The sequence below is a fragment of the Amphibalanus amphitrite genome, unplaced genomic scaffold (genome assembly GCF_019059575.1).
Source record: "Amphibalanus amphitrite isolate SeventyFive unplaced genomic scaffold, NRLGWU_Aamphi_draft 000133F_arrow, whole genome shotgun sequence".
Taxonomy (NCBI): domain Eukaryota; kingdom Metazoa; phylum Arthropoda; class Thecostraca; order Balanomorpha; family Balanidae; genus Amphibalanus; species Amphibalanus amphitrite.
Window position 1 is genome coordinate 217,722 of NW_024881628.1, and position 27,220 is coordinate 244,941.

General features: G+C 52.2%; 1 protein-coding gene across 3 annotated transcripts in view; it reads left to right on the forward strand.

The window, feature by feature from the left end:
* The window catches only part of LOC122382079 (epithelial splicing regulatory protein 1-like), a 74,782-nt gene that overhangs the window by 6,362 nt on the left and 41,200 nt on the right, over positions 1-27,220 (forward strand). For all 3 annotated transcript variants that reach the window (XM_043366988.1, XM_043366991.1, XM_043366989.1), the window contains exon 3: positions 8,289-8,508. In XM_043366988.1, the coding sequence (XP_043222923.1) occupies positions 8,289-8,508 (220 nt within the window). The remainder of the gene's footprint in view (positions 1-8,288; positions 8,509-27,220) is intronic.

A 27,220-nucleotide genomic window follows, 5' to 3' on the forward strand; every position in this document is an offset into this window, starting at 1 on the left:
AGGAGCGCCAGCAGCTGCTGATAACGAGTGCTGGGTGCCACGGACCGGCACCGGTGGCTCCGACACTTACCGCCGGGCGTGACCCGGCCCACTCGAGTGGGTCGCTGGAGACTCTTCAGGCGAGACAGGGCCCAGCCTCTCGGAAGTGGCAGCCTACTCCTGCTGAACGGACCATACCGGTTTGAGAAGCCAGCGCCGGGCACCCGCGTCCACCTCTCACTCTTCTCTGCACCTCTCCTTTCCCCTCTCCTCATGCACCCTCCTCCGGAGCATGATCTTGTGTTTCACAAGGCCCATGCTCACTTCTAGGCCCCAGTCACGACTGAGCGGTAAGCACCATGATTAGCTGCTCCGCCCATTACAGTTCATTATCCTCCATTCGCTCTGCACGATATCTGCACATGTGCCAGGGCGTACCAATCTCTGCCGGGCGCCGGGCTACCTCGCAGCACATACAGGGCAGCCTGCCAAATTTGACTGCACAGCGCGCACTTTGCTTATCAAAAGAGATGTAGCGCAAAGAGCGTTCAAGTGCCACTTCTCGGCAGCCGGCAGCTAGGCTTTGGAAAGACTACGCGTCTAAACTTGCAAGAGCAGTGACTGAACTTCTTGTTGTCACGGTGCAGCTTGTAAGCGGAACGATATGAGTTATTGCATTTGATATAAGAAAGTAGTGATTAGAAGAGCTGGCTGACGCTCTCGATGAAAGTCTTCTAACCTGAAGCTGAAGATCCTGGGCCAAACGTAGGTACCGGACCACGTGACACTGCTATGCTCCGTGTTTCGTATCCTCTGACTCTTCCCCGAAACCTTTCTGCTCTTCGGCCAGTTACCCCATTCACCTTAGGTCACCAAGGTGACAGAGGTCAAATCCCGGGGTCAACACGAGCGAGTCTCAACCATCCACCGTCGGGGCGCCGGCCATGCGGCGTCGGCGGCCGGGCGGCGGCCCTGATTTGACCTGATCTGGGCTGCACTGTTGAGCACGCCTCTGGCCCAGATAGCCGGCCAGCTGCAGGTGCCGATGAACTCGGCTCGGGCCAGGGCCGGCCGGTGGTCCCGTTTGGTCGGCGCGGTCACCGGCTGGTCTCCGTGAGACGACCACGCCCTGCCGCCGCTCCCAGAGCGACACCACTCGGCGGCGCCTGGCTGGCCTCCAGACGGTGCTGGGCTGCACGGCACCAAAGGACGTCGTATGAACTGCGCCGTGCTTCTAAACGACGCAGAGAGTGGTTGGCCTAGGTCAAGGTGGATGTGTTTTCTCTTGTTTTTTTTTTAAGCTAGTGGACTTAAGCAAGTGTCAATTTCAAATGATCGTCTTATATAGGCGGGTTTGTCTAACAGAATTCAGTCGTGCCGCATTCAGAAGATATATCTATACCGATCGACAGATTTTCGTGCAGCTCAAGTGACTCCACGTGGCTTTGACTCGCGGCCTCAGCCGACTGTCGTGTGGAGGCCACATCGAGCCTGTTTGCATCGCCTTCCGTGACAATTCTGCCATGAGTATGTCGGAAACCATGCCGTAAAAAGTAGCGGATAATCCGCCGAAAGAAACGGAGTTCGACGTGCAGCGATTGTATTGACGAACTCCAGGAAAGAGTCGCCGCACGCTAATGCATATTGATGAACATCCGCACTTCTGAGCAATACATATTCATGAGGCCGGCATTGGGAGTGTAGCATCTCCTGCGCAAACACGTCGTTTGCGCGGCCCGTCTGCGATCGTCTGGTGATACCGGACAACGTTCGGGTGCAGCGCAGACAATTGGGTCGTAAACTGTCTGCGTTATCACGGCGGAAAGCACGGCCTAAGGCGGTCGGTGGCCAGTGGCTGGTCGACTCACGCGCACACCGTGCACAAATCGGCCGGGACCCTCTCACGCCGGCGGCCCGCTCGGGAATTCCGTCGGCCACAAGCCGAACGAAGGCAGGTGCGCAGGGCGTTGGCCTTGGGTGAGGCCAGCCGAAACGGACGCGACCAATCGCGTCAGCCAGAGTGAGATGTGTCGTGTGTCAGTTGATAAAACGCCAGAGTGAATCGTTGACGTCACGGCCTTATGTGCGTGTCAGGCAGTAGGTTTGCTGGAATTCGGCAGATACAAGGTGTCTTTGCAGCACCGAGCATGTCTTGTCAAAGTGCGTACGCACTAAAGAAAAAAATCATCCGATTTCTTCTTGAAATGTAGGCTTCAGCGCACGTCTGCTTGAAATAACGTTTCCTATCCCTGTCTTCATTTCCCTTCTAGTCTTTTTATCGTCTCCCCTTACCATCTAAATGTCATCTGCTCCCTCCTGTGTGACGCCACCTCCGGCACCTCCTTTCCCTTCTGTGCCACACCCTCAGCCAGTCCGTCTGATGGCGCGGGCGATCCGACCACCACCCCCTCGTGCACCGTTACACCGCATATTGCCAGATCAGCGGCCGCCAAATCGGCTCATCTCGGCTCATGGAGCGGCGCGGAGGTGCACCGTGGCGGGTGTTCCGCCGAGCGAGACTCACGATTAATCGACCGTTGCGCCGTTGCAGCGCCGGTGCTCTGGTTCGGCAGTGAGCTATCGCGGCCATCGCCGACTTGTGGCGCCGATTACTGCCGGGCCCGGGAGGCGGGGGAGGGTGGCCCAGGGGAGGGAAAGGGCGCCGCGTCACCGCTGCAGGGCAGAACCGCTGTGCAGCAGCCCAGTCGTGATCCGAGCAGGCCGATTTAGGACCGGTCATGGACGCAGAGATAGAGAGAAAGTGCAGACGATGAAATAGATCAGACGGGCGAAGGAAAGGTCCGGACTGAAAATCAAACTGTGCTTTCCATTTTGTAAGATAAGTTTTTCCCCAACCTGCATTTCATACTTGAAGCAAAGTTTCGTTTCTCAGTACACTGATGTCAAAGGGTTTTGTCGTTGATCGGGTTTATCATGCACATATTAATCGATATGTATGATGCAGTATGTCATCAGGGTGGCTTACGCAATTCGTTTTAACCGCAAACGCTACACCTAAATTGATATTCTAACTAAATTACGTCCAGGAATTAGCCTTTATGCTTTTCGTCATCCCTCGATAAAAGAGGCTGCTGCACAAATGAAGAACGTCGCAACATGGCTTCGGGTGATATGTTATCTTTTCATTTACATAACAGCTAGAAAAATGCTATCTTACAAACTTGCGGTGTCTGCACGTCAACTGCCCATACCGTATTTTCGCTTGATCGGCCTCAGCGTGTCGCGATTCGTACTACCACTCGTGACCGGTAGCTTGCTGACGTAACCATTTCTCCGAACTCTAACAGGCATTTAGTTGATTAGCCGATAACATTTATTACCGCTCTAAGGCAAGACATATCGAAGTCCACCACTCACTTTTTAACACGCTAAACGCGATACTTTCACCAATACTATTACATTAGTTGACCGCTCAGGACCGCGTTTCCACCCATCAAACAGCAGGCTTTTTGCTCGATGCCGCCGGCCTGCGATAGGACCCATTGCCTTGCATGCTCCTCAGACGTGTTTTTGTTAACCGTCTGCATTTCTAGCGTGTCTGATCCTAGCCTGGGCCCTGCTCGCTCCTGCTGATCACGAACGTTCAAACCGAAGCGCCCGCCAGCCAACGCCAACGTCGCGACTGTCTGTGCCGCTCGCGTCCTTTCGCCATTACATCAGCTGACTGGGGAGCAATTTGAAGCACTCTTCCAAGCGGCTTGGGCGCCGCCCAGCACTCAGGTAGAGCGGAGACAATTGGTACCCCGCAGCGACGCCGACGGGCCGATCCGAAGGCCGTGGGTCCGGCCGCACGGACCCGGCGGCGTCAGGAGGCCAACCGTGACCAAGTCGGCGACGGGACGCGGGCGGGACGGGGCGGGACGGGACGAGAGAGAAGGCGCCCGCCGCCCGCGTCTGACGAGACGCCGCCATGGGGAGAGATGAGACGATATGAGGCCGACCGGAGCCGGATGGGATGGAAACGGGACCGTTGGAGCGACGTGAGGGATAAAGAATTACCTGGATTTGCTGGAGAGATTTGAGAACGAGCGAGAAGGATAGTGGTGTGATAAAAGATGCGCAGGAGAGGTTTTGGCGTTAAGACCGAATTACTCCCCAATAGTAATGCAGTAGCCGTGTGAGAATTTTTATATTGTAACGCAAAATATACGTATGAAGCAAGCCGTCTGAAGCCACCATTGGATGACAGTGAACTTGATAAGCCATCTCATTCGGCTATTTGGTTAGGGTTCTAATAAGTAAGATCTTAAATTTGACACTCTTTACTTAGGCATGATATATGCATGTTTCGTGATAAACTTCTTCATTGGTGCAGCAAGCTCATTGGCATGCAGAAGACGTACATTGATAATACCACCGCACTAATTTCTTCTGAGCATTATTTATCGTTCCAGGGCGAGCAGCCTTACAGAAAGACGGTCTTAAGATGTGCCTAGCATTACATTACTTCGAGTTTTGTTTCTAAGTATAATTGTTCAACCTACAATCACTAATTGCTCTACAGACTCAGGTTATTATTAAAATGCCTGTCTTTCGCTCTATATGCATTAAAATGCAAATGACATTCAAAATACCGTTCGAAGCTCCATTTAGCACGACACAGATCGCCATGACCTGAGCTTCTAGTGCGTAATGGTATCACTCCTTTTGAAAGACAAAAGTCGCAGAGTCAGCGAGCGCCTTCCTTCTGCACTCACCGCAGCACACATCAATGCATGTGCCAGTCACCGAGCACCACTTAAAACCATATACCAGCAGTGATCCAGGCCGGCCATGGTTGGCGGTTGCCAGTCATAGCGACCGTCTGCGCCCAGTCGAAACCACCCAGTCACTAGCTCTGTGCTGACGGCAGCTCTATCAAGCTTAGCACCATTTCGCTCGAGTGAGACGCGCGCCTTGAGCGCCGCCGAGCGTCGTTTTTGTCACTCGCAAAAAAGCACGTGCTCGCCGTATGGCGGCATTGAGCATCGAGCTCGGGCGCCCACGGGCAGCGGTGTGAGGGAGGGGAGGGGCACTTTTTCGGGCGGGCTAGCCACCTGGGGCTCACCTATCAGCTGATAGGTCTAAACACTATGTTCAATAATGGCTGCGCACGGCGCCAGGCGGGGCTCGGCGATACGGGCCAGCAAGGTGTGGGTAGGATCGAAGCTCGGTTAGTCGTGCCGGCGGCGGCGGCGGCGGCGGCGGCCGAGCTCGAGCTGCGGGCGGGAGCGGCGGTCAATAAACCCACCGCCGCCGCCGCCGCCGCCGCCGCCCGCCCGCTCCACTTCCAGCCTTGGGCCGCTCACGGCCCGTGACGTCATGGCTCGCCCGGCCGCCCGTTAACGTTGTGGGCGGGGGCGGCGGCGGCGGCGGCGGATTTTTTGTGGGCGGCTTTCTCGATAGAGAGCGTGGCTGCTGACTGCTGCGGCTCACCACCCCGTCACGTCGACCTTCCGAGCGAAACGACCAGGGCAGGCAGGGCAGACAAACCTGGCGTCCATAACTCGCGCGCCACAGGACCGGGCTTGGCTCGTGGCTCGTGCGTCGTACGGGCTTGGCTCGTGACGCCATAGGGCCTTGACTTGAGGATTGTTAGACGTAGGGTCTCGTCTGCTTCTGCTTGCTCTGGGTGTGCTGTGCAGCCTCAGGCCAACTTCACCTTTGCAGGATTTTCCGAATGGCGTGTCTCAGTAACATAGTGTTGTAGCATCGGTATGGATAGGTATTTGAAGTTGCGTTTTGCCATAGATCTATGAAGGGCTCAGGCTCAAGGGTGATGTTGCATTGCTCTGGTCTGGGACATTCCATGGATTTCTATGATATTTGGTGTTCGACTTTCCCTAGGCCATGCACGGAAAGGATGTGGTTTTAGGTTGAACGGAGACGTAAAATGCAAACTGTGCAATTACGGTACCATAACGGCTACAGTGAGTAGGCTAATTTGTGAAAATATCCCACATTCGTCAGTCGCCAATTGTTGCTGGGCTCGGAAGGCACAGTCACTTTTGAGTAATTGTTGCGAGCGTGCTGGTAGAAGTGCGTTCATTCCTGGAACATCGGTCGAATGGGAGCGACAACGATATCAGCTGTGTGTCGGATAGGCAACTTATTTTTCTTTTCATGAGAAATCGCAGCCAGCGGCCTTACGTATATGTAGACCTGTATCAAACTATCGTACCTATGCTGAAATATCACCTCTCTTCTCTTAAAATAACGGTTTGGCAAATCCGGTCTCCGTCCAATCTAATCAAAATGTTTATGCAAATATTGGATGTAGCCTTTAGTGCTAGCAGCATCCTTTCATATTATTTATGAACGTCTGAAGCTCATAAAGTGCTATTATAAACTTTCCAGTACCGTATAAAAACTTTAACCCTCGCCGGCACAGGGGGGGGGGGGGTTGATGCAACCCCCCCTAAGGTTTTTCGCGAATAACTCGCCTAAAAAGCGGCCGATCGCAACGAAACTTTCAGTACCCTCGCATTGATCAACTTTACACCTACCCTGAAAATTTCATGACCCTGACCCCAATGACCTTTGACCTGTGACCTCTTTTCCGAGACCATGTTTGGCCGGAATCGCGATTCGGCGTATGTCGGCTAACATTAGCCGCGCGTTTGCAAGCTTTTTGTGGTTTCAAACGTTCAAACATGTGATTTGATGTCGCTCCCATACATTAGGGTGGGTGTCAAGGTCACCTGAAGGTCAGGTCAGGTCATTGACCTTTGGTGACCTCGGGTGACCTCGGTTCACTTTTTCGAGTTTTACATGTTTCTAGGCTAGTTTTTGGAGCTGAATTCGAATTTGGCAACCATTTGAACATTTACGAAGTAGTTTTGGTGCCTTCGTAACATGTTACGAAGCTCTCAGAGGCGGTTGACACGTATTACGAATACCCGTCACAACCCCTACCGGTTGACCTGACCTGAACTGACCCGACCTGGTCTAAATGCTTAAAGACATCATCTCTGATCAAAACTAACACGATATTCGTGATCAGCACCCCGGAAAACCACATAGCAGCCACAATTTACGACTTTCTAACAGGTCCCGATTTTCCCGGTTTTCGGGTCATTGACCTGACCTGGAAGGTCACCCGATGACCTAGGACCTTAAAATTGGGTATCATCGGCTTCGTCTCGTCACGGGCAACACGCTCGTTTTTTCCGCGAAGCTCTAGCTCGATCAGGGGCCAAACGCGAGGGGGGGGGGGTCGTACCAACCCCCCCCCCCCTTGTGCCGTCGAAGGACGCAAAATGGCCTGTGCCGGCGAGGGTTAAAGGTGTTTGATTATGAATTACTTTTTATTTACTACGGTCATACTGAACCTGATGGGAAAATGAATCATGTGATCTGGAAAATATTGGGCGCCTCTTCCATATAGGTGACTTTACATTTCGGCATGAATATCGGTGGCACCCGGCGATAATATATGACAAAAAAAAAACAACATGTAGATGGTGAGGGATTAAAAGGGAATATGGAAATTTACCATCACAAATACGGCAGGAGGATCAGTTGGGAGGGTAAGCTAGAGCGTCAGATGATATGCAATATTAGGGCTATAGGAAATGTTTCAATTTGACCGAATTGTCCTCCACGCTGTAGCATGAAAGTGTGAGCTATGATCCCGGTGGAGGTGTAAAGAAAACAAACAAAATCATTATTGTAAGTGCTAAGAGTTGTCAGTAGTTCGATTTTCCATATACGGTATGAATTGAATGAAGTGTCGATCAGATCCCTGAATTCGAGTTGAAGCCTGTCTATATGCTAAAGCAATGCTACACCTGTCTTCATATCAGTTCCTGCACGTCAAACAACGCGTGCCGTTTTGGTCGTCCGCCCTCAACAGTTTGTGCACGAATCACGACCACCACAGTACTTATGTAACTTCGTACAAACTATGCTGCAGTTCTACCTATACTTAGTATTATTTCAAAAGCATTGTATTGTAAGTGCATTTTGATAACATTCAAACTACTGTCAAGTGTCCAGCCTGTTTAGTGTGTCAGTGCGTGTCGCATGAAAGCGATATAACGGGAAACACAGCTGCGTGTACGCACGTGATTACTACTATTGAGGATTGTAGGTACCAGTCTGCTTGGGAACGCCAGGTTTCGTTTCATTCTGAGATGCTTAATGTAGTTAAAAGAGGGCACAGTGCTCTTAGCATTTATTTTGTTTTCTATGTGCCAGTCAAATGTGAATAAATAACATTCGCGCTGTTTCTGCTTTCGCGCTATAGAAATAATAGAAGACCAGATCGAAGTCCATCACATGACACTGTCTCCCCTTTTGCCCGGCAGTTTGACCAGTTCGCGCGCTCCAAGCTGGCGCTGGACGGCGGCAGCACCTTCCACCTGGTCACAGATGGGCAGCTTCATCTGCGGCAGTGTCTCCACCCGGAGGCGTGCAGCAAGGGCCTGGAGCTGCCGCACTACTACTGGGCCTTCCACGACCTGCGCAAACTGTTCCGCGCCACCTACAAGACAGAAGAGATGACCTCCGTACAAGACATGCTAACTCGTATCCTTTTCGGAAACAATGGTGAAGCTGGTGGAGGGTGTGGGAACTGACGTTCGTCAGTTGATGATTGTCGTTTTGGTATTCAGAGAAGATTCATCAATCAGTGGACATTCAGGTTCCACAAAATTGTTGCTGCACTTTTTCACACTTATTCTTCATCCGGGGCTGCTTTCCGTCGGTGGTCAATTAATTCAAACTGCCCTTTGTCCGGCGTCCTCATCCTATCCCGGTTGGCTGTGATGAGCAGCCGATTTGTTTCATCTGCCGCTCCGGCTGCTCGGTTCTGCCATTGTTCGTGTGTCCGCACAACCGGTCGGCGGCGGACGGAGGTCCGACCTTCCGGTGCCACCGCCACCGCCACCGGTGTCACCGTGTCGACACTGGCACGGGTGGGTATTCGCCGAACCTCGGACAATGCAGGCTACACGCGGAAACGGGTCCAATTAACCAGTCTGGGTCGGTTTTGTCGAGGAGCGCCGGGCCCTGTCAGCAGACCAGACCTGTGTTGGGCGGTAAAAAAAGCAGAGAGCAGGACTGGCTCTACGCAACGAGCCATGCGTCTGCCATACCGTGATGGGCAGACCCACAAGCCAGGTGCCGTTTGGGCGATAAAGACGGAATGGCCCCTTTCTTTTCATGAAGTTGCAAAGTTACAAGCCACTTAATTCGCTGTTTAATTATTGGAAGTTATACCTTGAAGTGGGCTGCTGCCTGCTAGCCATGTTAATTTATTCACACTTATTTTATCTGATAATTTATTTATCTGATTTATCTGATGCTTAGTGAAGTCTTGGGCAAAGTTGGCTTGAAAGCATGCCAATGCTTACAAATCGCCTAATGCAAGCGTTGCCTAGTCGAAACATAACTGCACACTTCGAAATAAGCAGCTGACCTTCAGTTGTAACTTTTAAATTGTTCAACAACCATTCAACATAACACGGGAGGCCATTCAACGCATATTTTGCGTCACGATACGGCCTGGATCAGCCCCCCCCCTCCCCCTCCCCGTAAGCCTCGTGCATGGCTGGCTGCACCGGGTCCGGAAACAGATGGAAGCGGAGGCACGGGGGAGGGCCAGAGCCGCGGGTTACGTTGACAGGTGCCCGGGGGTACGGTAGGATGGGGAGCTCAAACGCATTCTGACAGCCTGCTGGCGCCCGCATGTCGGTAACGCTAACGATTGCTCATAACTTGCGGTCGCTTTTTTGCAACAGGTAACTTTTTGTATGCCGCAAACTGATTTAAGATCGTATTTGCAAGACATCGTGTCACTACAGGTGACGCAAAATATGCTTCAATACCGACTGGAGCGACATTATTTCCAACGAAAACCATCGGTCACTCAGAATATACAGTCAGTATTAAAAAGAGCCTCGAAAAGTCCCAAATTCAAAACAGCATGATGTGAATGCTGCCCATTGTTGAAAGGAATATGCAGACAATTGTCTCAAGACCAAGGCGTGGCGCCGTCTCTTTGTTTTTGCAGGGGATGAAGATACTGTTTCCCCGTCTTGGCACAATTAGGTGCAGCGAAACAGTCGGGTGACACCTTTTTGCTGGGAGGAAACCATTTGTTCCCTGGTGTAACTGTTCCTCAGTTTTATTTCTCGTTTTTGTCCGGTTGGGTAATGCCCGTGTGAGCTCGCCCGGCTGTCGCATAATGTGACAAGTTACGGTGACAGAACAAGAAGCGGCATTTTAACAGTGGTCTGAATGCTCCTAAGCTCTGGTACTAGACCGCTTATGGCCGTGCGATTCAACAGGTGGCAAGTAACGATTCATAGGTGGAATATCTGGCATGCAGTGCACGCTATTTCAGTTTTGCATGATTGATATTATATATTTGTTTGATCCACAACTACCTACTAAAACATTCATCCTGCGTTTCATGGTCATCGTCTCTCGGTCTCTCCGTCTGTCTCTTCGTCTCCGTCCTTTCTCCTTCCATCCTTCCTCCTCCTCGCCTCCTTCCCTTCTTCCCTTCTTCCCTTCTTCCCTTCTTCCATTCTTCTCTCCCTTCCTCCTTCCCTCCTTCCCTCCTTCCCTCCATCCCTCCATCCCTCCGTCCCTCCGTCCCTCCGTCCCTCCGTCCCTCCGTCCCTCCGTCCCTCCGTCCCTCCGTCCCTCCGTCCCTCCGTCCCTCCATCCCTCCGTCCCTGCATCCCTCCTCCGTTCCGGGGCGTGCTATCTGGACAGTGCCTCCAGCGACCGGCGCCGCCACGAGGTTGTTTTTGTGGTCTGAGCCGCGCCGTATCAGTCATCAGCTCGTCTGGACACCGTGACGGGTCGGTGCGGCGTTTGTAACGCATTGCGGCACGCCTGGCGCAGCTGCTCGAGAGACTACCACGTGGAGACACAACCCAGAGCTGAGGCTGCGCATAGTTCGATGGGGCATTCCACGTCAAATCGAACAAAAATCGGCTGTTTTGCACCTTACCATCAGCGATTTCATTATAAATTTGTGAGCGAGTTCCTATGTGGCCCCTGACATTACATTGATGTTCTTTGCACATTCTGACCACAGGTCTTCTAAATATAGGGCATCAAATTTTTACAAAATGTTGCATCTTTATATTTTTGAACGACCATAACTTTGGTTGTACTTGTTTGATTTGAATGAAATAAACCTTACTGTTTAGGTAATTTCTTAAGCATTTGTTTAGAATTGCACCTACTTAAATATATGACCTTGAAATTTGCTTAACTCTGTTCTTAAGCACAAATATTGAAATAGCAAAAAACACGTCACCTTCGATTTGGCTCATTTTCATATATTTTATTGCCTACCATATTCTTAACAACCTGTGAAAAAATTAGAGTGGGCCATTCATAAGTTTTGAAGAAAATTGCACATATGCAAACGTATGTTAGCACGCGCAGTGGAGGGGGAAGAGCGAATTTCGCCCACCCCTCCCGTTTTTCGCCAATATCTCATAAGATTAATGCGAAATTAATTATGGCTACCTGTCAAGAATTGAATTGGACATCTCATCGTGCAAGCAATAAGAAAATCGGTTCACAACTGTTCTAGTAATAGCGGTGTAAAGTGAACATCCTGTCGCCGCAGCGACGCGGCGACTCGGCAGCCGGCGCCGACCGCTACGCGCCGCCTGAATTGTAGACTGTGCCGGGACGGGACGGAACGGTTCCGTCTTTACATCGCGCTCCCTACCGCTGATTACGTTCGATTCGCGTCAAATTTTGTGAGAAGACTAAGAAATGTACAGGCAATCTTATGGTGAAAGAATTTTGAAAATCAGTTGGTAAACAATTAAAATATGAACGTGTAAACACAAAATTGTTATTGCTGCGTTTCCCGCACCGGCCGAGCCCGCCTCAGCCGGCGACATGTTACTCTTAGCAGGCCTCTAACTGCCATATTTATTATTGGATTAACTAGAAATTCCCCATTCATACTAAAAAGTTATGTTCTTTCGTATAGTGAAGATCAAAAGACGTGAGGATATCGTTCCGTGATAATGTTTTCGTTGAATTTACTTCATGATGCATTTCCACACGGCTCAAAATTCACCGCAAAATACCGTTTGCCTGAGACACTTACTATGGAACGTGAATGCTTGACTACGATGACTATGCATTTCCATTCTCGCAGAGTTTGGGATATCACATTCATTTCAGAAAGTGTACACAAGCAAGCATATCTTGACTCTGTCTTTCAAGGTCACGCGCGGTTGCGTGATGTTGATGCATGAAAACGGCGTTTGCCGCGAAAGTTATGAATGGCCCACTCCAATTTTTTCACAGATGGTTAGGAACATTATGACGAACATAATATGTAAAAATTACCCAAATCGAAGGTGACGTGTTTTTTGCTATTTAAATTTTTCTGTTTTAATTCAAGGTCAAATGCATTTCAATGTCACTTCAATTTAATTTTATAATTAAAAATCAAAGCCTTATCAATTGCCTATAAGACCCTGTTAATATCATTTTGATAACAGAAAAGGAACCAGAGTTATAGCCATTTAAAAAATTGATGTGTGGTATTTTTCGCTATATTCGATGACCTATATCTCAGCGATACGTTATCAAATTTCGAAAATATTATACGTAACTCAGTTTTGAACCATGCCCAGTCTGCCTACAAATTTTCAGAAAAATCGGAGGGGATGACGGATTTCGGTGTTTGATTTGACGTGGAATGCCCCCGATTCAAACGTACTCGTGATTGGACATCAAAATTTCAATACCAACGAGTGTTCATGCATATGTAGTCTTCCTAGCAGTCTGCTTTTAGTCGAAAGGTCTATGGATTTGTCTTTCGTTTTTTTTCGTGTGTAGGGATTCATTTGCTGATAATGATTATCGCCCGTCGTGAGGTCATGATGTCAGCAATTCTCTCCACACGATTTCCACGTGGTTCGAGAGGCGCCTCGGTGCGGTGGCCAGCACGGAGTGGTCGCTGGTGCCTATCTCCTGTCCCGGTCCCGTGCCGCTATCGTGACCTTTGCCGCGTGCCTGCCTCCACTTCTTCCGGTAACCGTGAGGTCAGCCTCAGCTGGATCAGCAGAGGAGGGAGAGGGGCTAGAATTGATCGATTGTCGGTTTTTAAGGAATTCCTGTGGTCATGAGACTGTATGAGACTGGAATTATAGTTTCTTTTGCCCTCCAGCACCGGTTTGATTAGATGATCCAAGTTGGGAGAGATCTTCTGACAGTTTACGATCGTATGGTGAACCGTGCTGTTCAGACCAATGGAGACACGTCCTGAGAGAACGCCAGTTTTTGCTCAGGCCTCTATCCATCTTCCGTCCCGTCCTCTTTCCCAGCGCCGACCCAGCCACTCATTTGGGGTATGTGGAGCAGGACCCGCAGCAGCGACCGGGACAGGTTATGAGCTGCGCTCAAAAACTGAGTTCCTGGCGCGACTCAGGCCGGTGAGTTATGAATCCAGCCCACCGTTCAATGGAGGCGGCATGCTTGGCGGCGGAAAACCAATGCTGCCTGCCCATTCAGACACATGGTTATGATACGGATGTGGAGATATCTACCGGTTTAGTTGCCTTCCGGGCATTTCATTTATCTATTCTGATAGTAGAGTCCTGTCGCTTCTTTCGATGATTTTTAAGAACTGATAACTGATTGCCAACGAATTGTGCCTGGTGGACGGTGACCGGTTTTATAATCAGGTCCAGTTTATTTGACAATGTCTGAAACACCACTCAGCGTGCGCCGCTGGACGTCCCGCCTCCTTTCCTATCCAATCACAGCCTGTAAACGTCCTACGCCGACCGACAAAAAACTGCCGACACCGCGGTAATTAGAGCCGCTGAAAAAGTCATCAGAGCTCGGGGCCCTCAGCTAAATGGACCATATCCGGATCTGCTGGCCCGTGTCAGGTTTTTACAGTCCTATGGAAACCGGTCATTGGCGATGGGTCCGACCTCTTCGGGCTATCGCTGTGGTCCTCCGGTGACCTCCGAGGTCCTCTGTCGACCTAATGTGCGGTCCGAAATTGAGCCACGGACCTTGGAGAGACCGTTATGGTCATTTAATTGCTTTATACGGCTCTTTGCCATTATTTTCAACTTCTGCCTGGTCTCGGGCTCGATTTCCAACAGGGAGTTTGAGTCCGCCGGGTGCTTCGACGACTCAGTTTTATTCTAGACCCCATCGACCCAGCGGAGCGCACCCGTCGCTCTCGACTGGAGCTCTCACGAAGCGGTGACTCGCTCTCCAGGTCGTTACCCATTCACCAGGGCGTCACGGGGGGCAGCGACCCGGCTGCCCCCGCCGCCGCCGGCCGCGATAAATATTACCGCACGCGGAGGCACCGGAGCGAGGCCAGCGCGTTCGGTGGTCGCGCCCGGCCGCCGCTGCGCGCCGCAAGTGCCGCTCTTGTGCAAGTGTCTGAGTGCGTCGGGCGGTGGCCACGCCATTAGTGCCGCTGTCTGACGACGTCACGCCCTGGGAACGCGCGCTGACGTGGCCGATCGCGACGGCTACAGAGCGCCGACCGGCGAGGGCGGGTCTCTCTCTCCTCTCGCTGCCATCCTGGCCGCCCGCGCCGCCCAGCCTGTTTGCCCCTGACAGCGACTGCATCCCGCGCCTCCCCCGCATGCATTCCTGACCGTCGGACCGGCTGTCAGCTCACCGGGCTCTGGTCGGACTGCTGACTGGCCAGACGCCCCCCCCCCCCTCCCTCCACCTCCCCCGCCTGGCCGGTCGGTCAACTCTGCCGCCGCCGTGGCACGCCGCGCCGGCCGGCCGGGGCGCGCCTGCCTCCCCCGCCGCCTTCTGCTGGCCATGCGCAGCAGGTGTCTGCTGATCCGATCCTATCAGAGCGGCGGCATGAGCGGACTCGCGGGGTAACTAACCTCGCCCGGCCGCGTGTCGCCGCCGGCCCGGGTGTGGTCGCCGGACAGCGGCGTGCAACCGACCGGCCGCGCCGCCACCGCGCCTATCAGCCCACCAGATCGATTAGCGGCATTGTTCGACTTTTCAAAGCGGAGTCGTGATAGAAAGTTTCGCCGTCGGCCTGGAGGCTGGCGGCGTTACCTCGCCGTTTTCCGCGCTCTCCGCCGCGCCGGTGAAGGCGTGGTGTTACGCTGCTATAATGCGCAGCAGTCTCCAGTGTTCGCGGCCACTGCTGGCGTCGCAGTCTCCTTCCAGAATCTCTGGAGTCTGCGATGCGAGTGCAGTCATTGGGAGAAGTGGAGGATACCTATATAGATCGTTAGACACAGGATTCTCAGCTAGTTCATATGGATAATAACACCGCACACATGTTGTTTGAAGGGAAACAATGGCTTCGCTTATCTCGATATTGTTCATAGCCGGCGTTTCTCAATAGCCGCTGGTACGGGCGTCTGGCAGCGGCCGCACTGGCCTCCCGGGGCGGGGCGGCCGCCGCGCCAGACCGGAGTCTGTTTTCGGAGCCGCCCGCGGCGCGCCCGCCTCGCCCCAGCCTCGCTCTCATTATGACGGGCCGGGCTGGTCTTTGTATCCGGATGACTCGCCGCCGGCGCGCGGGCGGAGGTCAGCACTGGTCGCGCCGGGTCGTGACCCCGAGGCGCCCGGAGCGGCAGCGGCGTGGCAGTCGGCCAGCCGCGATCAGCTGATGCAGCTGGCAGCCGGCCGGAAACGGTGGGAAAAGGTGCTGAGCTGAAAGTTTAGATAGGTGGTTAGGTGGAGATACGCATCTCGACTTAAATAAATACGGTAATTATTTTGATGACAAATCTTTCTTTGGTGTTTTCACTGCAGTAAATGGTTCAGGTGCTACTAGCACGTTTTTCTCCACAAATCGCACATATGGTGCGGCGTTCCACATGGAAGAGCACCAGTCGAGACTTCTCTCGAACCAGCTGGTCAGTCTCATTAGTCTCTCAAGTCAGCAGACGGCTGAACTAATTATTCTCGCCTCTCGAAGCACGCAATCGTTCGTGAGCCTGTTTTGAAAACAGGTGACCAGTGGTAACTTAGCCTTGTCGACACGCACAATGGTTTTCCTTATAGGTAGATATTCCTGGATCAGTCAGATATCGAGACACCTGTGCGGATACATTGCCTGCTCTGGAGTGTAATGAACTTGGCATTTTGGCTCCCCGTGAGATTGTTTGCTCCAAGATCTACCTCGAAATCGCCAGTGTACAGAGGAGGGTGCAAACTGCAGATGCCGTTTAGCGCGCTGGCAGCTCCACTGCGGGCCAAACATTAGCACTGCAATGGCCACACCCACAATGCTGTTGGCTTTTTACCGCCCTCATAATTATAAATTAGCGCCGGCGTCTGATCCGAATCAGACTGGCCGAGAGAGCGTCTAACGGTGCAGCCGAGGTCTGATGAGGTGAGGGTGGACGGACCGGGCTGGCGGCGCCGGCCCGAACAACCACTGTGGTCAGAGGAACGCCGAGCCCTCCCACTGAGGTGGACTGGATTGCGCTCAGACGGGAGCTGGCCTGAGGGCACAGTAAAAAGTTGAGCCGATTTTCATGGCAACTGCGTTGTTGGTAGATTTCTCTGGTGACTTGAAATAAGCTCAGAAGTCAAAGCGTAATTCATGTGGACAGCAGATAAGATGATTGAGAATGCAGAGAGGGCTCATTGGTATGGAAGTTCCCAAAAGAATGTTGTACAAAACATCGTATCTATGAGCTCCCATCTATCCGAAGATGGTGACATGAGTTGGGTTCTGGTTCCGATAAATCAGGTCTTATCTTGGTCTGATCCGCCAACGTACGAGTTACGACCGACATGAACTAATGCAGTGGCAGGCATTCCCAGCCGAAATCAATGCCAAACTGCCAACTCCTGATGACAATGCTCCTCCCTTGTCGATACTCTCCAGGCGAGGTCAGTCCCAAACTGGAGAAAAGCCCACTCTGTTGTGAGTCACCAGTGGACCGCTGCCCACTTCAGCGGCGTGACTCACGACTCGGACTCTGTCCAATCGGCCGTGGCGAGGCGCCGAGTCACGGCCAACGGTTGGTGTCACGAGCAGCCCGAACGAGTCACGGTCCTCTCGGGGGACCGTCACGGCCGGCAGCGTGACGCGCCGCCAGCGTCACGGCGTCGGCTGACCGGTCGTGACGTCCGGAGGCGCCAATCGGACGCCTTCGTCGCCCCGGCCCCTCCCCCGCTTCCGCTTTGCTCCTGTCTCTGCTCCCGCCCCGCCCCTGTTCCTGCCCCCACTCCCACCTCGCTCCTATCTCTACCCCACCCCACCCCACTCCTGTCCATGCCCACAGACCACGCCACCGTCGTCTTTGACCTCTGCAACATGACCTCTTCTGAAGCTGGTCCACGCTGATTCGTCGGCCTACAGAGCAGGGCGCTCGGTGATTTTGAACGCTCTCCCTCCTTCGTGTTCCGGGTTTTCTGGTTTGAGTCGAGGGTGAAGTCATAGAAGGCGGAAGCTGCTATGGGTTGTGGTGGTTATTAGGAATTATCAGTGCACGAATAAGGAAGAAAGTTTCGTTTGGGTTTAGCTGTTCGGCCGCATGGTCAAAGGCTTACAGCGGGAAGGATTTGCATGAATATGAACTGATCAAGCTGGCTCCGTTCCACGACTTGCTGTGCTGTTATATAACAAAAAAAAAAGACAATACGGAACGTTAGATAATAATCCGATATACACCACGAAGCAAAACGATACGGAATCATGCATGTGTTAGAAGCTTTTAGATGTAACGCCAAACGTTTCCGTTGCATTGCATAATATTCTTACAACTTCATAAATGACTCCTCGACATCAGATCGCGAGTTGAGATAACTTATTAATTCCAACCCACCCAACGCCCTCTGTATTTGGTCTGATATTGTTCCAGCCTCGTTCACCAGCGGTTGTTGTTGCACCATCCATCACCGAGTGTCCCGCGGCGTCGGCGAGCTCTGTACCGCCGGCGACCCGATATGTCTATCGGGCCCATCTTTGGTCTGGGCCGTTCGATCGGCTGGCCGCATGGGTCGCTGATGTTGACTTTATGGCGGTTGTATACCTGCTACCGCTGCCGCTGTTGCTGCAGATGCAGACGGTCGTCGGTTGCAGGGGGTCATTCACCGCCTCTGCCCGCGCTCTGTACACCATGCACTGCTCCTCCCTCACTGCTGTGAACAGTGCAGTGTATAGTTCTGGCCACTCCCCGGCCACTCTCAGACAGTTGGACCGGTTAGCGGTCAATGCGGTGACCTTCGGGTCAATATGGTGACCTCTGGGTCTATACGGTGACCTCTGGGTCTATACGGTGACCTCTGGGTCAATTGGCTGACCTCTGGTCGATGTGGTGACCTTTGGTGGGATACCGCGACCTCTGGTTATATATAGTGACCTGAGTCAATAATGTGCCCTCTTGTTGGATGCAATGCCCTCAGCAGCCACGTGGTGACCAAGAACGCGCATGTGGCCGACGGAAACTATAGACAGATGTCTGGCCCCAAACACTGGCTGTGATTGTAGCTCCATTTTGTGATTTGTCACTGCGAACTCCACGCTGGTGCTCACTGAGAGCCACAGCCGCGGGAGAATCCTGCAGTTTGGACTGGAGACAGTGTGACCATCGGACCGGAAAGACGCCGCGTCTGGCCGTCTGTCTCTCTCCCTCCCAGACTGGGGCGGCAGCGGAGCGCAGCCGCGACTGTCGCCGCCGCGTCACTGTCGCAGCGTCACGGCGACCGTCACGGCGTCACACTGCGTCACGGAGAGCGGCCATCTGCTGCGCCGGCTGACGCCGCCGTCTCGGCACGGTGCGCTCGGTCGCGCTGGCACGCAGCCGCCGAGCGCGTCCCTAGAACGTGCGGACGGTGCCGGGAGGGGCCGGCGCGCCGGGAAACCGGGCCACCGTCTTCCGCCATTATCGCAATTACTGACACCACTGCTGCCGTGCGTCGGGGCTGTGAGTCGGGGCTGTGAGTCGGGGCTGTGAGTCGGGGCTGTGACTCGGACCTGCAGGGCTGTGAGTCGGACCTGTGAGTCGGATCTGCAGGGCTGTGAGTCGGACCTGTGAGTCGGGGCTGTGAGTCGCGGCTGTGGGCGACCACAGTAAGTCGTCGTCGTGAGCCACCGTCGTGAGCTAACGCTACCAGCCTTCGCTGAGCCGCCGCTGTGAGCTGTCTCTGAGCCGCTGTGGTGAGCCAGTGCGGTGACTGGTGAGCCAGTGCGGTGAGCCTATGTGAGCCACTATGATCGACCACCTTGAGCGGCGGCCCTGGCCGCAGCTGTGGCCACCATTAGTCGTAGTCGAGTTACGGGCTACCGTCTGGGTCGTGGTCGCAACGGGAGCGAGTCGTCGCCGGCTTTGGAACCATCATCATTCAGCCCTATTATCGTCATTACCTAGTACCTACAGCGGCAGCCGTCTCCAATTCAGGTGACTGAGACAAAGATGTGGGCGGAGTATCCCTGTTACTTTTGGTGTGAGACTGTCAGAGTCGTTTAGTGAAAACCCTCTAACGGCTGCTGCGAGCGGTCAGTGGGTACACGATGCCAGATAAGCGCTGAGCGGTTTAGAGGTTTTGCCCAGTTGGCAGGTTACCTTGCAGAGATTTGTGCTTCAGGACTTTCGGACTGTGGTGGTGACTAGATGAACACTGAACACAACGATGGCGTAAGCCGATTGAACGACGCTTATGGTTGAATCTGGAGAAATGACAACCACAAGCAGATACTAGGATAACAGTTACGACTTTTCTTTGAATTATCCTCCATGATTTCTATCATCCCATTTTCCTTGCATCCATGTTTAACTTTGTTCGGCAATACCTAGGTACGATCACCAGTTCCGTTAATTCTAAAATTAATTTTTTCTGACTCGTTGAAGTTTGAAGTACCAAAAATTACAGTGATATTCATATTTTCTCTCCTCTCCATCGCTATTTTCCGACTGGTTGCCATCCCCTTCCCCCTCTCCTTCTCATCTCTCCCTCACTCCTCTACCTCTCTCCCTCTCCCTGTCTTCCTCTCTCCCCTGCACCTGCAGAGTTTATGACACGTCCAAGATGGTGGCTGGGCCGGCGCGGTGCGAAGTTGAGCATGGCCGCGTCTGGCGGCAGTCAGCAAAAAGCGGCCAACCGTCGCCGGTTAGTCGGAATTATGGCGCTGTTTTGACCGCGCTCCTCGGGCAGTGAGGATTGCAGCCGGCGCCGCCGCGGTAAACGGTCGCTTCCAGAGGTGAAATACAGCGGCTGTCGGCTGCGAAGGAAGAAAGGGGGACTCATGGCTCTGTGAAGTGAAAATTAGTCAACTGAGAGTGGTTTCGTGTTTTGGTCTGAGTTTGGGTGTGATTTATGCTGGTGTGGTACGCAATTCGGCTCGATTTTTAAAAAGATGGGCATATCTTTGTTGTTGTCACGCCGGAGGCTTAATTTCCTGTAATGCAAATACATCAACAGACTTGAGACTATATAACTATAAAAACATTACTCTCGTTGTTATTGCTAAATTGACATCAGTCACGCTCGTTTATGAAAATATGCTTCCTTCGTGGTTGTGGTTTATTTTAATGGCAGCCACGCGCTCGTCATTTTGTCCTTGCTAGTTGCGCGACACTAACCACCAAATTACCATGGAATTATCTCCCAATAGTTTTATGTTCGCCACACGATCCGTTTACCGAGCTTTTATTGACTCACGGATGGTGAACATACTTGTCAGACTCCGGAGATTTGCCGACCGCCAGTTGCTACAGCGTGCTGTAACTGGAAACCACAGCTTTATGGAACACTAACCTTTGTCGTGAGATCGTGACACCAGTCGGGTTTCAGGCTCGACCTACCACCAGTTGCTCATTTTTCCACAGTGTCGCGACCACGTGGCACAACCATTTTACCTCCTTCGTCATCTCACGGCTCTTACATCAAGAAAGCTAAAACCCCAATCTTATTTTTCTTCACTAAATCACCTAGCTGTCGGTGTGCAAATATAATCCGAAAGTCTTGCAGTGCCCGGAGGGTGGGGCAACCGGGTTAAGCCCGTTGCCAGAATTGCAGGCGTTTGCCAGTGGGGGCGTCGGCTGCCCCACGCTCTGAGCTGTGATTGGTCGATCTCGCCCCGGCCACGCCCTGCCGGAAGGCGGGGCGTGGGAAGGCGATCAGCTGTCGGAAGACGGCGTGCGCGGCGCCGGAAATCGTCGTGACCGCCGATTGCAGGCCGGCTGTGGTCCGAGGCAGGCCGGGTGGTGGGAACTGACAGGAAACTGACAGTCAGGCGTCACCCGTCGGGTCCCGGGCGCCATGTGCGGCCCCACATGCTAGGTGGCAGCCTAAAGGAAGATGTTTGTGAGTGGCAATGATCGCTCAACAGTCTATTTTAAATTATCTAGGATGCATAGAAGTTTGCTGTTGAAAAGCTTATTTGTATCAGCACTAGCAGAACACGCTCATTGTTGTTTTCATCCTGAAGAACATGGATACAATCTTCCCGATACATATCTCTGGCCAGCTAACATCGAGTCTCATGTCTGGGCGTGAACGCTTAGACCTCGTTCTAGGATTTCTTTCTTCGAACCGTCTCCTCTATCCTTATCTCATCCTCTCTCTCTCTTCTCCTGAGTCCACCTGCTCAGTCCCATCACTCGTCCACATCGTCCCACCCCGTCCCGTCCCGTCTGCTCGCAGCCCGCCCCCGACCCGTCAGAACCGGTTCGGAGTTTGGGCTGCTCGGCGTCCCAGGTCCCGGTCCGGTCAGCGTCCGCTCGCGCTGGCCGCGGACCGCCGCCGACGACTGCTGCTAGTGGTTCACCAGTCACCCGTCATACTGCTCTCTGTTCAGCTTTTACTGCCCACAGACCATATTTGTCAACCAGTCACCGATCACAATGTCCACTGTCCTGAGTGTCCAGTGTGTCCACTCAGTGTCACTGACTGCTGGCCGCTGTCCTATGTCCATTAGCCACTGTCCACTGTCCTCTGCCGAGATCCGCTGTTTCACTGTCTTCTTCTCATACGTTATATCACTAAAAATGTCCTCCCTTTAGTGCTCACTGTTCAGCTTCTACTTTTACCTTTCCACTACCTGCTATATCCTGGCTACTATCCACCGTCCAATGCACTCCTACTGCCGCTTTTCGTTTTGTCAGCAAAGCCAACAGATGGTCCAAACGTAAAATAACTATATCCGTTACCCGCACAATAGTCCTGGTTGTTTACTAAACTTTAGGTTTTTGCATCATTCCCTTCTCCGCTTTTATCCACCGTCTGTTCAAGGCCTAGTGCCTATCGAACGCTGCCTTTTGAAGGTCTGTTTTATCTTCAATACCCATCCGCCCACGTGACCATGTCCAATATCTGTGATGTGCCGAATTCCTAAATTTACCGATCATCCCCAATCCAGCGCCAATCTCACTCGTCCTTTCTTCACTCGTCCCCTCCTTTCCTTCTCCTGCGGTTGTCTTTAGCACCCGGCGTTGGTCACGGTCAACGGCCGAATCACGTGACCAGTCAGTTCGCCGAAGCCAGCTGCACAACACTGGTCATGTGATTATCCAGCACTCGCTGATCCAACTGCCTTGCGCTGACCACGTGACATTTCGACGTCGCTGAGCCGACGGTCACGTGGTGTGCAGGGGTGACCGGGACCAAGATTACTTTGACCGGGACCACGCCCGTCGTGTCTGACCGGGACCGGTACCGGTCGTGAGCTGGGGCGTGTCAGAGAGGTGGTAGCGGTGATAATTTAAAACGGTGACTGAGGCCTGCGATTAGACGTTCGAGAGACAGAGTGGAAGCTGCCAGAGGGACAATGAAATGCTTGAAAAGTCCAGAGGGAGTAGCAATAAGCTGGAATGAGGTTGACGGGTGCTCCGTTCAAGAGCTGTGCTTGGATAAGGACAAATTAAATGCAAGCAATTCTTTAGAACCAAATCGAACCATAGCGGACTTTGTTGCGATTTGTGCGTTGAAGCCTTTATTATTGAGCAGCCATTAAACAGTTTTTTCATTATTTGTCGTTAGCAGCTATTCAGCTGTTAGAAAGCCTTTCATAGAGAAACAAATGATGCTTGCCACATGGGACCACGCTCAGTCATGTGTCACCAAATGCGTTCTTGCGAGACGTATTTGGCCGCCCCTGAAGCTGCTTTCAGTTCAGGTTGTTTTAGATGTTGCTGATTACTCGTTTTAAAGGCACAGATCTCAAGTCATTTTGAAATAATTTGCAAGGTGTCTGGATACTGTGACAAATAATTACACTGCTGAACGATGGTAAGCGGTCCGGCTGAATTGCCAGGGCGAGTGGAACACCGGTGCTCCTCACCAGCGCGGTGGACGGGCACGTCTTGAACGGATGACCGAGCCAGTGTTCAGCCGACCGAAAACCATGAGATTGGATAGAGGGAGTGATAGGATAGAGATGGGATGAGAGTTGAGGCAGATGGAGAGAGGGGAAGGGGAGAGGTAGAAAGACAGATTTTGGCGCTCGGAGGAGAACTACGAATAGCTACATCAGAAAGAAATGATTATTCACCGATAACATAATAAAGGAGAGATGACAGTCGATATTGGTGACAATTTCTGCCTAACACTCGCTTGGCACATCAATGATGATAATTGATAGTCTGTGTTTCCACAAACTGCCAGAGTTCACAGTACCACTTGTGGCATAATTGGCTTGGTTTTGTTTGAACCACTACTGAATAGTGCCTACTGCCTAACAAATGTGGTGCCTAGCCGCTATCTCCACCGGTTCTCATTAATGCCATCGTCATCAACTCACAAGCATAGCTTCATTCGAACCATGGTGCACAGGTGACGAGTGGTGACGTGCACTGGTGACGAGTGACGACGTGCACTGGTGTGGTGGCGTGTTCCGTGCCGTGGTGCAGGTCGTGCGGAGATGGGATCGTCCCGTTCTCCCGGAGATTGGTGATCCCCAAGTTGCGTGACCGCGCTGAACGTGGTTGCAAGCCGGAGCTTTCCGAGAAACAGGCCCATGTCCTGAAAAAATGGCTGCGCTTATTTGAAGTTTCCTAACGTTGTTTATGACTCAGGCGTTCGTGTATTTTCCAATCGAGTGTTCCGAAAAAATGAGATGTTTCACTCACCTGAAAACGTGTAGGGCGCATTGCATTTTGCGCCTTATGTCATTGTGCAATTTGACTGCTTCAGATTAGTGCCACAGGTGAAAACAGAGTAGAATAGGCTGTTTTTGATGCAACACAATTCCTGATAAGCCGTAATGACGAGACCTTCAGCAGCTTGTTATAGGAATAGATGGCTAGGTGCTGCCGTTTCCGTTTTGCCTAATGTGGTGCCGTGGCATTCCGGAACCGGAAGTGGCGGCAGCGATCCCACATTGGACTTGTGATCAATCGGAATTCATCGTTTCATTTAATAAAGGCTTTTAACGTTTATGGGCCCTAATGAGTTTGGTTTACGACAGTGTAGCCTCTCTAATGTGCAGCCCAATTAAATAGGCGACTCTGTGTATGATGGCATGTGAGCCATTTCGTCCATCTTGGTTCATCTCCATTTAACCCGCGCCCCACTGGGGTCTGCGTATAACACGCCCTTCTGGGGGGGGGGGGGGCTATTCATAGCCCCCCCTCCTAACTCCGAAACTACTGGGCCGATCGTCAAAATTCAAACGGTGTCTGATAGCCCCGGAAAAACTGTCGAGCGAAACCTAATTTCATTGACCTCGAGGTCAACGATGACGTCACAGGTCAGGTCAAAGTAAAAATTATTAGCATTTTGGCTTGTTCACGTTTTGGGCTCAGGCCGCCGTCTTACAAGTCAGATCAGGCTCATTTTTGGATCACACACTCGGGAATAGATGCTCTAGTTACCCTGAGGGTACCAAACTTGTACTTTGATTTTCAGGTCAAGGTCAGGTCATCACAGGTCATGAAAATATTTTATCATGCGTCGGTCACGTGACACATGTTTTATGGTCCATTTAGGTCAGAGATTTCGAATTTGATGTCGTCTGTGTCATTCGAGGTCATTTTGAGTCGAATTTAGCTTATGTTAGGTCACTTTCAAGTCAAAAAAGGTCAAATTTTGAAGTTAAAATTTTTCAATAAAAAAGGTGTCTATTGGATGCAGCTTGAGCTCAGGAACACGATGGTGCTATTTATATTGGCGTACGATGTCAAATACGTGCTGAAAAAATGATTTGAAAAATTAATAATTGTGAATTTTTTGCAATAATGCGTAAAACTTGGCCATTTTTGAAGATATTTTGCTAAAACTTGCTAGAGTTAGTCATAATAATGCGTTCTATCACATATATTCCGGTTTTTTTCGAAAAGTCAAAAACTTTTTGAAAAAAAATGTAAAAATATAAATTTTGGATATTATTTTATCAAATTTTCAAAATTCTCAAAATTTCGAAAATCCGAGATAGCAGTTTGATAGCGCAGTCTATTCTGAGTCCTCTCATGCAAAGAAATTGGATCTAGCCTAAAAACTGAGCTCTTGGGAGCGATTGCCGTGGTTCAATGTTTTGCGTCGAAATCGGCCGAACATGATGTCACTCTGACGTCATTTCCGGCCGACCTATAGTAGGTACGAAGTTCAAATTTTGACACAAGGTGTCAAATTGATGCAGCCTAAGGTACTGAGAGTTTTGCGTCGATACGTCAAGCGGTTTGGAAGTTATTGCAGAAAAACGGGAGGGGGGCTATAAATAGCCCCCCCCCCAGTGGGGCGCGGGTTAAGGCGATATATGTTACGCTGATAGTGAGACGCTCTCCAACAACCGAGATCGTCCCTGGCCAATGTTGGAATTTCTAGATAATCTGCAAAGCACGACAATAACGCCCATTGTCTGCTCTGCAAGGCGATCTAAGAAACGCACCGCCGCAGCTGGTTTTCGGTTGCGCAATTTCGCCCTGCCTATGCCCGCGTTGATGCGGAAGTCTTCCGTGTCACGCCCCGTTTGGGTTTGCCCTGTTCGTTTCCTTCCGTCTGGGGCGTGGAAGGGGCGGGGTCGGCCTGGGTGGGGGGCGATCGTCGAGGACACGATGTTTGGCCGTTTCTGATGTAACCAGTGGACTGGCGATCCGTCCCAGACACAAAGTATGCTTAGAACCACCTCGCGATAACACGTAAGCAGCCGCCATGTGCACATCACCCCGCAAAAAGTGTCCGTGACGGGCGGAGTTTATATTTGCCAAGCTCGGGGGCACCGCCGGCCCTGACGAGCCACTGGCAGCGGGCGAGTCTGCCGACTTCTGTCTGGTGGCCGGTCGGACGGTCCACATGGAGCCCACGTCGACAAAAATTATCAGCTGGCTGCCTGGGACGAGCCCAGCTGCCGCTGTCCTGTGTTTACACAGCCCGGTAGGAGGGGTCGGCGGCGGGTGGCGGCCGGGACGGTGGCCAGTCGGTGGGCGACTGCCGAACCTGGGCGCGCGTGTCACCGCCGCACAGCCACCGCCGCCGCCGCCGCCGCCGCCGCCGACTCTGGCTCCGACTCCGACTCCGACTCTGACTCCGACACCAAGTGGTGAGTGCCGCCGGCGGCGTCCCCGCCCCGCCGACGTCGCTGACGACGTACCGTCGGGGTGATGATGGGTCGCGCACGGCACCGAACACCTGTGGCCCAGCCCGTCGAGACAGGTGTGCCTCGCCTCCCCGACCGGCGTGAGTCGCCGTGATCGATTCTAGAGTGATCGCCGGCTACCAGCGATAGCTAGTCTTGCTTCGCTTTTATTCCTAAATAGGCAGATGGTGTGGGAGAAGAACTTAAATGTTTTTCATATAGGCAAATGAACACTTACTAAATCAGTAAGTAGTCATGATACATTATATCACAAAATATGTTGCAAAAATGATAGATTACAGAAAGTGATCCAGTAATTCGTTAGATACTAATGTAAATCTCTCGGGCAATCTGTGGTGTTTCACTTGCCCGAGTTGTTTGGACATTGGGGGTGTTTGGCATGCCGTTCATGGCACAGCTTCCAGTCTCCGTTGGTAACACTAAACACGGTCCCCAGAGTCCTGATATTTGATGATCACCTCGCATTGCGGCCTCTGCAGTGGGCCGGGCCGCTGGGGAGGACCAGGGTGTCTGTCAGCAGCTGTTTATGGCGCTGCAGCCCACAGGCCACTGAGGCCGCACGTGGGAGGCGCCGCCGCCGGGTACCGACACACACCGCGCGCGTATTAACACCCACTTAAATCACCTGAATCTTTTCACGAGCATATCAACACCATGGTCTGGCCTACTCGTGGCCAGTTTGCACGTTTACATACTGTTTGCCGTGAGTCGTTTTCTACAAACAGGCCCCGAGTCAAACTGGGCGCCGAA